This window comes from Cryptotermes secundus, unplaced genomic scaffold (assembly GCF_002891405.2).
Source record: "Cryptotermes secundus unplaced genomic scaffold, Csec_1.0 scaffold519, whole genome shotgun sequence".
In the NCBI taxonomy this organism is placed as follows: Eukaryota; Metazoa; Arthropoda; class Insecta; order Blattodea; family Kalotermitidae; genus Cryptotermes; species Cryptotermes secundus.
The window spans coordinates 762151-778047 of record NW_019720169.1 but is presented as its reverse complement, the minus strand read 5'-3'; the positions used below and the strand labels follow the sequence as shown (position 1 = coordinate 778047).

The window sequence follows — 15897 nt, the reverse complement described above, 5'->3', positions numbered from 1 at the left end:
TTTTTGAGCCATAGTGAGACTATGATACCATGGTATATACCAAAAAGCATACAAGAAGAGCATGAGTGATCCAGAAATCAATTCACTGTCAGCTGCATTTAAAACACTAGGACAAGTTCTTTCAAGTTATTTAAATCTGAACTGCAACTTTAGTACATTTTACTAAGTTAGAAGTAGCATTGCCCCTTTAATTTTACTATGTCCTATTATGTTAGTAAAAGCAAATGGTTTATATTTGTCACAGAGATAATTTATGGAGCCAATCATAGAATACATGATGGGATTGCAAATATCCACATAAACATGCAACCTCAGAACACCAGTGTAAGTCTGGCTCCAGCAATAAAATGTTTTTCAAAATGGAGCAAATATGATTTGGTGAGAAACATTTACAACATTTATACTTTTCAGCTTTCTGGATTTGGTCACACTGAATGTTCATTTTGTTTATTAATTTATTTTATGATATATAAACTACAAAGATTATGGTGATGAAATAAGATATGGAAGGATGATTATGAATTATGAGCAATATTGAAGAAGCAGTCATTGCACATTTTAAAGCATTATCCTGACATCTGTAAAGGCTGCTGAAACCCTAGAATATCTGCCAGAAAAGCCTATCCCTGTTTAGGATTTGGACCTAATACCTCCCAAATACAAGAAATATATTTCAGTGCTGTAGAAAGGATATAAGGAGTGCTATATGATACAGGATAACACGTTGCTGCATGACACTTTATTGTATTTCTGTTTTACAATAAATTGTAACTTCTATTGACTATAATGTGCAGACAGGATTGTACTGGTAATAACTACAGTACCACTGAAGGCAACACAACAGTTTCTTTCAATAATTTCACATTCTTGAAAATTCCTTTTTCTGACTTTACAACCACCAACAAATCCTTAAACCAAAGCTGCACTTTGTGTTCAAGATGCAAAAGGGCATCCCTTGGTACACTGAATGAATACAAATCATGGCCTCTGTTCCGTCTAGGATATCCATCCCCAATTTCAACATTAATTTTGAAAACAGTAAGAGGTACCAAGGAGAGACAAGTTTCTCCATCATTTCTTTTTGGTGTCACTTTATACCAATATATGACAGGGTAACCAAGAAAAACACCCAACAATGTAGGAACACACCAATTCTTGTCAGGGTTCAGATCAAAATACATTTCATTTTCATCCTTCAAGTCTTGGACTGGATCAACAGATGTTTCAAGAACATCTATCTGTGTAACTGAAGTTCCACGCTCCTTCAAACAACCCAACTTGTACCTCAGTCCTTTAGCTTCTTCATCAGCAAGACATAAATTAGCAATTCCTATCTCTGACAAATGAAGAATACTGGTATTATTGGTTCCTCTTTTGTCTTCTGTCTTACATCTTAAATTGATATATGGTTCTGAAACCAGTTTATACTTCATGGCTTCTAAATTACTTCCATTCTCCAACTCACTTGGTTCATTATTATCAGTTTCTATGCAGATAAATTCTGCAATACGTTGACTCACATCTCTTAACATACAGTGAATATCACTTGCTACAGCTGTATCATTTTGCACTATATATGGGGCATCCAACTTTGAGCTAACATCAACAAAAGAGGTGTTGGTATTTGAAGAACATCTAACATAAACATGTCTCAGGTTTGCAACAATAAGTTCCTCTCCAATACTTACAACAAATATACCTGAATGTAAGAGCCTGTTTCTTTTCAAATCAGCTACCAGACTTACCAACTTCATGTGTTCCACTGTTATCTCTTTAACATCCCACAGAAAACCTGGTTTCAGCCCACTGTTTATAGCCTCCAAATTTATGATTAAGTTAAATATTACATGTGGTCTTATTCTGCATTTTCTGTGTGTATGAAAATGGTACTTGAGTGTTCTTTCCCAAACTGAAAAATTAAATTCACTCATGCTGCACTAATAAAATAATGAATCAATGCAATAAAGTGGCTCAAATGATCTGTAGAGCAATACGTACTGAGTTATCTGACCAGTTAAAAAGAAAACAACTGCACTGTATCTGCTTAGCACTCAATCAGCTGCTCTTTCCTAACCTGTAGAGATGAGTTCCAAGGTTGTTGAGCACTTCTTCACTGTTTGGAAAGACTTCTAAAGCTTGTTCATAGCAATTAAAGAGATCTTTGTATCGCTGCTGTTGATCTAATGTTTCTCCCCATGAACCTAATTAAACAAACAAGAGAAGATATGAGATTCTATTATCAGAATTTGCCATATTCTCATTCACCTAGCTTTAACATTTTCCTGGTCTAGAAATTTAAACATACACTCTTTTACCCTGCCACTTCGAAGACTTACACATAAATGGAAGAATAATATTAAAAATGGATCTTAAAACAATAGGACTGAAGGGTGTGGATTAGATTCATCTAGTTCACGATAGGACCAGTGGTGTGCTCTTGTGAGCACTGTAATGAACATTCAAGTTCCATAAAATGCTTGGAATTTCTTTTGTAGCTGAGTAAATATTAGCTTTTCAGGAAACATTCTGCTCCAAGGAGTTAGTTAGCCAACAGCATCATAACACAACACAACACACACACAACAAAACTGTGAAAACATATACATCATTGTACATTGTAGGAGAATGGGCTGCTGTTGATTTTATTTATTTATTTATTTATTCATTCATTTATTTACATGCCATGGATCCTTACATGGCTGGAAGACTTGTTTCTTGCCCTGTAATTGGACCTACTTGAATATAAGAATAAATTAAATTAAATTAAATTAAAATTAAAAAAGAACAGTGGATATAGAAACAGTCAAAGACAACAAGACAAGTTCCATCAATTCTATAGATAAAAATTAATTATACTTAATCCACAACAATTACACATGTTATCCACGACAAATCACAATGAGCAAATCATTAAACAGTTATAAAATACAAAGACAAAACAACTCTGTCCAGTGTGACTATTGAAGTTTTTACTACTTGAAAACTTAACACCCTTACATGTTTCTGTCCCTATAGACCATCATCAGAGGGACATCGTTACTTTTTGGAAACTACTATCACAATGGGTGTTTTGAGTGTTAAAATACATATAAATACAATGTTTGCAATGCACAATATATACAATTCTACATAGTGTAGTGTTAGTGTGATGGATCAGAATGAAAACAAATCAAAGTTATAAAATATATATGTAAAAGCATGCAACATACTAATATGAAACAAGACTACAATAATCAAACATGAAAATATGCTACTAGGCGTCTAGTGTATAACAGACCAAGATTGTTAATTAATACTAAAATTAAAATATTCTTCCAATGAGTAAAATGAATTTAAAAGTAGAAATCATTTTAAAGCAAATCTAAAATGTTTTGTGTCATGAGCTAAGTTCTTTATGCTAGAAAGAAGATTATTAAAAACCTTGATTCCAAAATATGTTCCTCTTTGAAATACTGTTAAATTACATATTGGATAATGAAAATTGTTATCGTGTCTCGTATTAATGCTATGGATCTCAGAGCTTGATTTAAACTGTTCTCTGTTTTAACAACAAATAACAAGAGAGAAAATATGTACCGTGATTGGGGGGGAAAAACTTTCAGTTTCATAAACAATTCCTTGCAAGAGTCTCTACTTCTATAACAAGTAATAATTGTAATTACCCTTTTCTGTAGCCTAAGAATATGAATACTATGGGGAGCATTCCCCAGAAAAGTATACTATAGATCATAACAGAATGAAAATATGAGAACTCATTCTTATTCTTTCCTGTGACATATAAGGTTTAACAGCCCTGATTGCATAATAGGCTGAACCTAATTTAGACATAAGCCAGTCGACATTCATTCATTCATTTATTTATAGTTCCAAAAAAATCCATAGAGGCATCTGCCTCAGATATAGAACAAGTCAATAATACAATATAGCATATAAATATACATACATAATCAGATAGTCATCATCGTCAAAATTTAAATATTCAATACAACAAAACTACTGTACAGCAATACATTCCATATATCAAAATAACATATAAAATTACATATACGATCAAAGACCACCAAGATCCTTAATATAGTAATATAAAATCTATTTTCTTAATATATAATACACCTGTATCATAACAGTAATAGCACCTTTTTCCTGAGTATTTATTCCATAGTCCATTGCATTCTAGCAATAGGCATGTCCTTTTCATGACAACATATTGTCAATAATTAATCCAAGAAATTTGGTACTAGAAGATTTAGCAATCTGACTGTTACCATAGTGAAAATGCATATCCACTGGATAGCTATTCTTAGTAAAAAATTGTATAAAATATGTTTTATCAAAATTTAGTGTCAATAAATTAGCTTTAAACCAATGATTTATGTTTTTTAAATATTTGAGTAATGTTGTTTCCATAAAATAAAGGGCTCGAATTCATGCAAATGTTATCTGTATAACATATGAAAACTGCATTTATTTCTGTTCCTGAAAGTTTACAAGTTATCTATCTTCATGGGGCTTTACATTTGTATTACTATTATAAAGATAAGAAAGTGTTTTGCAGACAAAGTTCAGTAACACACTATAAATCTTATAATTATATGGTGAGTCTGTACATGTTCTACATGAATAATATCAAGGATAAGCAAAAAGAAACGAGGACCATCCGAAAGTTCAACTCAGGACGTTACATGTAGCACTGAGTTGGCATTAGTTCAAATTCTGGACATGTTATGATATCATCTTGATAAAGGCTTGTTCTCAGTGCAAATTCAACATTCCATGTCAGGTAGAGTCAATCAGCAAAGCGTGAGACTATGGGGAGTGAATGTCCACATGAATCATTTCAACATACAAAGCACAGTTATAAGATTAATGTGCTCACTGCAGTATGAGAAGAAAAATGTTTATGTTTCTGTCTTTTTCAATGAATCTCTGGTGGTTCAAATCATCTTGATATACTGGAGGAATGTATAAATACCAAAATCTGAGGATGTAGTGAACTTTCCGATTCCCATAACAAAATTAGGTTGTGATCAGGAGAAATACTTCCTAATTGACAGAATGGGTTTGTGGGTCCTACGAATTGGTTCTCCAGATCACCAGATCTCATTTAAAAAAAAAATCTTCTCAAGTCACTGTGATGATGTCTGTCACACTGCTTGCTGTCAATGATAGGTGAGCTTAATGCGCGCATTAAGAGTCAGAGTATCTGACCATAATAATGTGGCAAGCTGCAACAAATACAGAATGGATTAAAAGACCACGGTTGATTTCCTAGGCAACAACCAATGTTCCTGCAACAATGGCTAGGAACTGGAACACATCCATTGCTATACAACAACTAGCAATTCCTAGGCAGTGAAGCCTAGAAAATTGTTGCCCTAGAAACGAAAATCTGACAGTGGAGTTCCCACCGTTACACACAAGTTGTGTGTAACCTTCAACAAGGTATTCCCTATTGAGTCCGAAGAGTTCAATGTCAGTCAGACACGAGTTCAGTTTGTATTTGACATTAGAAGAGTGGAGTTTGTATTCAGTGTTAGCAGGAAAGAGTTCTTATCCCACTAGAACAGAAGGGTTCCTATCTGACTAGAGCAGAAATGTTGTAACATTGGAGAAGGAACATCTAAGGAACATTATAAGTGGAGAATAACTGTTAAGTGTGAGTGTAAAAGTGACTGTCCAATAAAGGTATTTGTTCAAATCCAAGAACCCACACAATTTCTTGTTGTGTTGCCTAGCAGACACATGACAATACTATTAGAAAAGTATGGTAGAGGTTGAGTACTGATTGACATTGTCCAAGTCAATTACAATGATCACATTAAACTTTATGAACTTAAGTGAAATTTACCTAACTAAATTATATGACTGTCTTCTGCAACAATGTTTTAAACATATCCTGTGTAATAATACTCATATATTAAAGCTGTAAAGATCATTTATACACGGTCCATATTTAGCTCCACTTGCTCTATGCAACAGCAGAAACCACAAAATTCAAAATCCAACAGTTACATAAATATAATGAATAATCTATTGTCCCACAATTGTTTCAAGTACTTGTAAGCTTCTGAACCCATTTTCTCTCAGTGGATTAAACAGGTTTCACTGTCAACTAGAGACAACAGCCACACATTTATGGCCAAAGATAATTAAGTTATGTAAACTTCTTATACAAGCCTACTTCAACTACCATTAAAAGATAAAGCTGTTCCCAGTTAAGCACCACACCAAGAAGATGTTCTGTGGAGTGGAGGTATAGCTCTACCATTCTTGACCTTGGCACTACCTTTACAATATCTGGAGGCAATGAAAGTCACAGAGCTGATTTATAATGATGTCATTATGCATTGTGTAATACAAGGAATGATTATCAGCCACATAGTGCTTATTTATAAATATCATCAAGGGTATATAGCACAGACTAGACAAATGGATGTGTCATGGGAGGGAAACACAAGACGGGGAAGATTCCTGGAAAAAGATGTAAATTGGAAAGCAGAAATGAAGAGAAGTGTTGTGTCTTGTCTCATCACATAACAAGACACAACACTTATCCCTAATACAAGGAACACAAACAAGGATAAAACGTAATCACACACTTACAGGCCAACAAAACACACACTACATGAACACAAGACTAGGAAGAACCCTGAAGATATATATTAGTAGAAAAGACATCTACACACTACTACTACATCCAGACAAAACACAAGAAAACGTTTTACATATGTTTAATTTAATTTAGTTTTAACATTCTAACAATTAATATCTGATCTTAGAGGTGAACACACATTTTTATATATAACGGCATTACATACTACTAAAAAAACAGTATCCCAATATGTGTACACTGGCCAACGTAGGAATACTAGCAGATGAATACAGGTGAATGTAAAAAATTCATACTTGATGATGGCTTAATGAGTCGAAACGATGAATGTATGGTGTGTCCATACTTCCTATTGTGATGATGTAGAATAAAATAAAGAAATTAGAAAAAGCTGTTTTTTTTGTTTTTGTTTTTTTTTTTTGGCTGGGGTAACTGAAGGAATAATGAAATAAACTCAGTATATATGGTATATTGCGAGAATATGAAGAAATTTCCACCAGACTGATTGAGTTATGTTACCACTATCAGGTAGAATAACAGTATGAAGTACAATAATTTATTTTGGATTGACTTCAAGATTTTCGTGAGGCTATGTAACTCCAAAATTTATACAGAAATGAATGAGATGTAAGGCCATTATTCACACCAAACTGAATAGGATACTGAAGGAAGCAATCACGGCCTGTTTCAAGGAATTAACCCTTCATTTGCTTGGAAGGCCTGAGGAAAGTCACAACAAATCTCAGCCAGAATGGCCAGTTCACCATTCAATATTCAAAACTGATACCACTTGAATCCATATAATGTATATCGCTGCTGGAGTAACCTGCTTGACACTTACTATTAATGGATGGTAGATTTAATGATACTTATTCATATATTTAATACTGTATGCAGATAAATTCCAAAATGTATACAAGTTTGCAAGTCACATTTATATGTAACTATATCTCTGTTTTTTCATTATATTTACTAAAACAAAAAACTACTCTAAATCAAGCTGATGAATATGGCATACCTTATTTGTAAAATCTGAAACTGATTGAACAGTCAGAAATGCTCAGCTTTTGGATTTTTTCCATTGTCCGGTATTTCAGAAACTTGAAAATATGTTTCGGAAACTGGACCTGTTTCTGTCTTCAGGTTTCTAAAATACCCAACGATGGAAAAAGGCCACAAACCCAGTACTTCTGAGTGTCATACACCATCATCAGAACCCTTCAGAATCTACTAGGTATCAACAGATTTATAACCTGGATGTCTGGAATAAAATCTGGGTGTACCCATGTGACTTTGCTGTTATCCTAGTTAATAATTATGCTTCTTACACAGTGCTGATGTGAAATGCTGGCTCAGTTCTACTTTCCAAGATGGGCACAGCTTGAGGGCCAGCAGGAAATGTGCAAATGCACGACCAGCATTACCCCTTTCCAAATACGCCTCCGCCTGTTTCCGAGATCTCTTGGCTACTTCTAAGCATGCTTCAGGTTTCATTATCTTCAGAACTTAAAACAGAATAAAGGATATTTTTATTAGAAGTCATTCTCATACATCAACAATATAAGAACTGTAATCCATCTGATAATCAATATTGTAACCTAAGCTACCATAGACATCTTAATAATGTATTTGCCACATCTGGAAAGTGTTATTGATGTGTCTATACGATAATTAACATTAAACGGTTATGTCACTGGAAGTTCTTATCAGTTCTTATCTGATAAGTTGTAATTCCACAATAAAAATGAGTTTCGCAACTTTCGTTGTTACCAAAATGGCAGAGAAAAGGCAACGAGTTTTATCAATTCAGAGTCACGTAGTTTCAGGATACGTTGGTAATAAAAGTGCAACTTTCCCACTACAGGTAAAGATTGCATTTCAATGACAGTATCTGGGTGAAAAATTCTGCCTGTGCTTGTGTATAATTATCGATTTTCAACCACACTTATTATGATCATGTAACAAGTGAGGTTATGTGGTCGAGTATAAAATATCGAGTGCGAACGAAACTATATTGATCTGATTTAACTTATATTCGCGTCAGATTTTTATATATTATATTTATGTACTTTTATGAAGACACTGAAATTTCTGTCAATACCATTTTAATACGTTTCCTTGCGAAATCTTTCAGGTATTGGGATTTGAAGTTGACACGATCAATTCTGTACAATTTTCGAACCACACTGGCTACGGTTACTGGAAGGGTCAGGTTCTGAATGAAAAGGAACTTGGTAAGACCGAAAGTTTCCGGAGGAAAACAAAGAAACTTCATATGAAAAGTGTTGGAAGAAAAATGCATTTGATTTTCATATTTTTAATAGAAAGTTTGTGTGTGCCCATTAATTACGCCGCTTTTATTTCCAATTATGTTTGCATTTTTGCCCCTAGGATAGAAATCCCTCCCCATTTTTCCCTTCAGGATAACTATTCCAAGATGTGTTAAGGTTATGTCGTAGAATAGTTTACTCTGCCAGCCAACCCATTTTCATATCTAATGCTTTTTTTCAGTCTCCATAAATGTTGGCACAGTATGTCCAAACCTGGCATAGTAACAATTAAAACAGTCAAAGCTTGTGAAATGAGGTTATGTGTAAGGATTATTAACTTACAGTTATTAAGTTTGGTATAAAAATTATGATTTGTAGAATTACATTCCAATAGAACTTCGGTTTTCACAGTGAGGCAATAAGTGATTCAACTATATAAACAAATTTCTGTTGAGGTACAACAATGTGAAATATTTCAGTAGTTATTTTGTTTATATTTAGCAGGCATAGGGAATATGAAAGCTATAAAACAGTGAGCCACACAAACCATATACAGTTGTCATTCTCTTATAACAAGGGTCACAAAGGCACAAACGCCATGAAATTTTCCTTTCCCTGACCTTAAGTATTGTGTAACAAATTTTTTTTACAAGAAGTTCCCGACACTTCATAATTTTTTTGAGCCAGCAGTATTGTAATTCAGTTGACACACCTTTCCACAAATCTTGTCATATCTGCTGCACTTTGGCTGCTCAATTTCTGCATATTAATCTGCACAGGATCTTAAGAGCCTAAACTTTATACATGTAATCTGATTATGCTTTATTCCATGATACAGAAGACCTTATGGATGGATTGCATCATAATGGACTAGATTATTATACACACCTACTAACAGGCTACATAGGGTCAGCAAGCTTCTTGAGGTATATTGCTGAAGTGGTGAAACAACTGCGCCAAGTTAACCCTGATCTTGTTTATGGTAAGAATTGATTTATATCTATCAAGTATAAATGGACTATTTGTTTTCAGTTATGCAGTTTTGGAGAAACATGTACTTACATTAGAACAATTCAATATTCTAATTAAAAACTAAGCTTTCTTACTCTGAATGTAGCATCAAAGGTGAGGCTTGCCCTAAGAACTTATATTGTCATGTGTCATCTGCCATGGTGACATGATTACTAAACAGTGGAATGAGAATTGGTACAGAAGTATGAAATACTCAGGGAGGAAGTTTCATTTACATTGAGTCCAGACCTATGCAGCAAAAAACCAAAACCTAACCCCCTGAGACATAGCAAGTCCATTTTAAGTAAAAACAGTTTTATATATGTATACTTCATACAGGGGACTGGCTATCCTAATAGGTTCTTCAGTCTTGCCCATTGGTCTTTCCAGTACCTAAAAACAGATATGACCATGAACTTGCACCTTTCCAAATCCAACATTCATAATCATTCGGGTTTATGTTAAATAACCTTTATGATGATAGCAGTGTCATTAAATAACCTGCCAGTCAATAACCTAGTTTAACAAATCCAAGACATAAAAACTTCATGAACATTTAATATGGAGAAATACTTAATACTACTGATCATGATATTCAATATGATCTGTATGATAGAACTTTGAAAGTGTTGTTATTGTTATTATATGAATTATTTTAAGCAAAATTGAAAATGGCTTGGAAAATGAATGGAATGTTCACTGTAACTTATATTTGTAATATGTACAGTGATATGTGTGTCTACTAGCAGTATTAAAATCAAGTTGTAATGGTTTTGAATTTCAGAATGAACTCTTATTGGTGATGCTTTTTAACCTTTAGTGGCCATGAGTTATACAAATGTGCAACACATGCCTACAGTCCTACTAGCTGAATTCACTATGGTATTTTTTTCAGTACCAGTACCTCAAGAGTTAAAATCCAGCTGCCAGCCCCATACTACCAACAGATTTAAAATCCCCTATATCCAGAAGAAAAATGTTAACACTTTTTTTTTGTGTGTATATGAAAGTGGATAAAAGGTTATATAACATTTTGCAGTATGTGATCCTGTGATGGGAGACAATGGCAGGATGTATGTGCCAAAGGAACTGTTAGGGATATACAAGGACACAATCTTGCCGCTTGCAGATTTTATTACACCTAATCAGTTTGAACTTGAGTAAGTACACTGGTAATGACACATACAGTTGCTCATTTCCATAAATATTAGTGACACATTACTGCTGTTATGGCCATTATTTTGTTTATGAATTCATGATGATTTCAATAGCTCAGACCATATGGTATCAAATTATAGGAACCATCTGTCTGAGCCAGCCTGCTCAATATTGTCAGTGTTGTTATTACAGTAAAATTTTGCTAGTCTCAAATGTACTGAATGGAGAATAGTCCAGATTTATCTATTATCTGGGTTATGCAACAAAAACCACATGAGAACCAAGTGAAAGTAAAGCTATCCCTGTAACAGGCCATGAAGGCCCATAGGGTTGTGAGACGTTGAGGGTCCCACATTATCTAGACAGTCAGCTCAAAGATGGCGGTAAAGTTGTCAGCCTTACACGCTGTCTGCGCTTTACTCCCCAGGAAAATTATTTAATTAATTCCTGGTACTCATTTCTGTTAGAGGCTGAGTTGACCCCAGGGCCATAGTGCAGCCAGAAGGATTAGGTAAATTGAAAAAATCCAATTACCTCATTGGGACTTGAATCTGCAACCTTCCAGCTTGTAGCATAGTGCCTCAACCAACTACGTTACCTAAATAAAATATTAAAAACACTGCAGCAGAGTATCACTAACAAATATTTAATGTCTACACAATGCTGAAGGTTACTTGTTTCCTGTTCACTGAATTTCTGTTACATACCACTATTCAAAATTTAAAACACATTTGTGACCATGAAAATGTTTGAGAGAAAGGTAGACTTAAGTGAGCAATATTAGGGTTTACGAGGCTTGCATTATTGAGGTTTCTCCATATTGCCATAGTAATCTTAATATTTTTTAATTTCACCTAATTATAATCTGGTGGATTTTGTCACCAACATAATCTCCTAATTAATTAACTGCACAGAGCACAGTCTTATGTAAGAAGCAGTCAACAAGCTAGTCAAGAAATACCTTGCCTTTTATGGGATTGAAGGCCAATTAATCTTCACATGAGGCTGCGACTGGCCCATGTTCTGTGTCAGTTGAAACCAGTCCACAAACTCACACAGCAGTTAATCATGTGCAAAATTTGTGAAAGTACTTTATCTCTTGTACACAGTAATTCTTACTGCTAAGTTATCATTTACTGCAAATTGAGAAACAGTTTATGATATACACTGTAATAGCTCAGTCACTAAGTAACTGGCCATAGAACGGAAGGCAGAGGTTAAATCCTTAAATGTAGTAATATAAGATCTAACTACCATGTTCAGAATTGAGTGCAAGTTCCAACCAGCACAGAGAGCAGTCCATTAGGAGTAAAGTGGCCAGGTCTTTATATTAATGATCTCTAACTTTCATGCTATCAAGAATGCCAAAAGTTTTATTTATTCTCTGTGCCTTCATGGCCTGCTGCTTAGGCACTTTTTCTATAGCTCAATTATACATATTTTAAAATCAGGAACTGCTATTGCAGATTGTTAATCGGGAAGCAGATTAAATCTGTAGATGATGCATGGGAAGCTATTGAACATTTACACCAGAAAGGCTGCCGAACTGTAGTGCTTTCATCCACGGATCTGGGAGACGATGAGAATCTTCTAGCACTGGCCAGTAGCAGAATTGGTAATAGTCCTGGTGTTTTGCTTCCATTTATTTAGTTATCTCAAAGGAAACAAAGTTTAAATTGTAATAAAGTAACAGTTGTAACATCATATTCAATTATATTTTAATTAAATATACATTTATTTACACACAGGTATATAAATCCAGCTTGGAGGCAGCTTCATTTCATCATCAGAAATAAGAAACACTCCCTGTACTTTAATCATCCAGAAAACTCTATGACTTGTGGAAAAACTGAGCTGCATATAAAATGAGTTTCATTTCTTGTACAGTTCTTGTTCACAATATTTAGTGCAGACAAATACTTGCCCTGGTGTAGGAGGAGAATGTGTCAGAACAGAGATGAATACAGTACTGGCATACCACCTTGATTATTGATAGAAGAAAATGAACCACGGCTTCAAAATTTTAATTTACTGCTTATGTTTCAGTTCTAATATAGAGTGTCCGGGTGAAAGGTATCGAAAATAAAATCATTATATCTCAGAAAGAATTTATTATACACATTAATGAGTTACACTATTACAAAGGGAAACTATCAAAGTTTTTTCTGCATATGTAACTTTCTCAATAAATTTCAATGTGGGCTCCCTTGCTGGCATGACAGATATCCAGGCTTGAAGCATGTTTGGTGTTACCATAGCCACATCGTCCCTTATGTGGGCTTTCAGATGTTGAAGGTCATTGATCATAACCTGGTAGACAATGTTCTGCACATAACCCCACAAGAAAAATCCACTGGGGTTAAATCTGGCAACCTAGGAGGCCAAGCGATTGGTTCATCTCTGCCGACCCATCTCCTAGCTATCTCTCTGTCCAGGTGATTCCTAACATGGTGGCAGAACTGTGGCGGTGCTTGTGCATTAGCCAGGCATGAAAAAAAAAACTTTCAGAGTTTTCCTTTCCGATAACATAAACTGGATACGTGTATGACAGTTTCTGAGATATACATTTTTTATTTTGGATATCTTTCATCTGGACACCCTGTATATATTTGTTACACAGGAGGCAAGAAAACAGATTTAACCATCCATATTCCAAAGCTACCACATACATTCACTGGAACAGGTGATCTGTTTGCTGCTTTGTTACTTGCATGGATGTGGCATACCAACAACAAACTGAAACCATCACTTGAAAAAATTATTGCCACACTACAGGCTGTTCTCAAGAGAACCCTCCACTATGCCAAAGGTATTACTACATTTTAATCAAATATCCTGACATACTACAAAATAAAATGCCTAACAAGAAAGCTATCTTTACTGCCATGTATATACCTACTTCTATGAATAATTTAAATTAATTTTTTCACTCTGTTTCATTTGAATAACGCTGTTGGACTGTTTCCAGCAAATGAAATGTTTTCTTTATAAATGATTTTCAGTTGCACATCATTCACTTGACAACTCCACACACAGAAGTCTTTGAGAAGCTAACAGTAAAAAAAAAAAATCCTTGCCTTTAACAGAAACTGAAGGCCATTAGTGTTCACAAGAGCCTACCGCTGGGCCATCTCCTGAGCCATATGAATCCACTCCACAATCTCAGCCTATTATCATTCTCTCAATACTAGACTATAATGATTTATAAATTTGTCAAAATAAATATATCAAGTAATTATCACATTAGCCATTTTTGGGGCCGGGATAGCACAGTTGGTATAGCGTCTGGCTACAGGCTGGATGATGGAGGGTTTGGAGTTTTGAGTCCTGGTAGGGTCAAGAATTTTCTCCAAGTCATCCAGACCACTTCTGGGGCACACCCAGCCTCCTATCAAATGGACACTGGGGGCTCTTTCCCCTGGGGTAAAGTGGCTGGGATGTGATGCTGACAATGCATTTCCAATTAATGCTGAGGTCAAGAAAACGTGGATCTATACATACAATTTCCCATATGCTTTCATAGCACAGTACTTAGTTATGTACAAGGAACACTTTACCTTACCTTAGCCATTTTTAGCAGCAGTCAGATGTTTTGTGAGTGCATATTATTGTACAGAATTTCAGTATTCTACATTAGCCCAATCAGTAAAGGGACTGGCTAACCAGAATCTGCTTCCCTTTAGGGGTATAATTCTTCTCTTTGCCTCATCGAGATTTAACTGTGATCAGTCCAGTCTTCTCTCTGCTGAGTAATGGGGCTCTTTCGCTGTGGATACTGGTCCTCTATAAGCCTCCATGTCTAAGTGTGGTGTTTAGGCACTTTACCTGAATGGTGCCAGTGTTACATCAACCTTGAGGTCTCATTGAAAAAGGTGATTAAAAAAAGCACAATGACTTCCAATCATATAAGCTAGTTCCATAAAAAAAGTGTACCTTTGTTAAATGGTAAATAGGGACACAGCAAACACTACCAGGGTTGTAAGATTTGAGGCTTTCACAGCGGTGACTATGTAGAAAGCAGTCTTCTGGGATTTGGCACCGTGTATATGTGGTGTTAACCGACGCTTCGGAGGAACGTTCCTCTGAAACGTCAGTTAACACCACATATACACGGTGCCAAATCCCAGAAGACTGCTTTGTTCACCACCAGGGTTATTCAAGGAAAACAGGAATTGCTGGCAGGCATGAGATGACAGTTTGCCCTGTAAAGTAACATTGAATATTTATGCCTGCGCAGAAAGAAGTAAATCCAGTGACCCAGGGTTTGCTCTAATGGAATTACAACTCATCCAGAGTAAGGCTGATATTGAGAACCCACAGATCACCATAGAAGCAGAAGAGCGCTAAGTGTGCAACTGGATGCGAGCCCACCTACCCATGTAAGCCGACTAAGCCTTCACTGAAGGTTTGCTCACACCAGACGAAGTCTTCCAATGTGTTACTCACATCATTCCATTGGTGTTAACAGTAACAGTATGAATTAACCTTTAATGAACATACACCAAACACTGATTGTACTGTTTCAGAAAATTATTATAATAGTGGGTACCCCAATTATGAATTGTAATATCATGTACACTTCTGTTCTAACTTGTACAGCATCATATGACACAACCAATCCATTTTCGTTTAGTTAAAACCTTTTATACTATAAGTCCAGAAAAATGCTCATTCAAGAGGTCAGGCCCCAACAGAAGAGCAAGAGTTTGTTATTTGACTGGCCTAGAATTCCCTATTGTAAATATCATGAAAAAGATTTTGTACATATGTAATCATAAACATTTATTAACATAAACAGATGTAATAATGCAGCAATTAAAAATAAATATGATTATAAATTTCCCATAA

General features: G+C 35.1%; 2 protein-coding genes across 6 annotated transcripts in view; one reads left to right on the top strand and one right to left on the bottom strand.

Moving 5' to 3' along the window:
• LOC111867498 (protein arginine N-methyltransferase 9) overlaps nucleotides 1-8836 on the bottom strand; it is a 25121-nt gene extending 16285 nt beyond the window's left edge. For 2 of the 4 annotated variants that reach the window (XM_023857441.2, XM_023857468.2), the window contains exons 1-3: nucleotides 8712-8836; nucleotides 7939-8115; nucleotides 2075-2201 (exon numbers count right to left, since the gene is read on the bottom strand). In XM_023857441.2, coding sequence (XP_023713209.1) covers nucleotides 2075-2201; nucleotides 7939-8104 — 293 coding nt within the window. In that variant the 5' untranslated portion in view covers nucleotides 8105-8115; nucleotides 8712-8836. The other 2 variants (XM_023857458.2, XM_023857449.1) reach the window with 2 other exon arrangements.
• Nucleotides 8381-15897, top strand: LOC111867553 (pyridoxal kinase). 2 transcript variants are annotated; one of them, XM_023857537.2, is made up of 7 exons: nucleotides 8381-8474; nucleotides 8745-8844; nucleotides 9719-9862; nucleotides 10931-11051; nucleotides 12516-12664; nucleotides 13670-13858; nucleotides 15287-15897. In XM_023857537.2, exons 1-7 carry the CDS (start codon nucleotides 8385-8387, stop codon nucleotides 15394-15396), a joined length of 903 nt encoding a protein of 300 aa, XP_023713305.1. In that variant the 5' UTR covers nucleotides 8381-8384; the 3' UTR covers nucleotides 15397-15897. The 2 variants fall into 2 exon arrangements, with proteins under 2 accessions (XP_023713305.1, XP_023713309.1); XM_023857541.2 differs by lacking the exon at nucleotides 8381-8474 and adding an exon at nucleotides 8507-8607.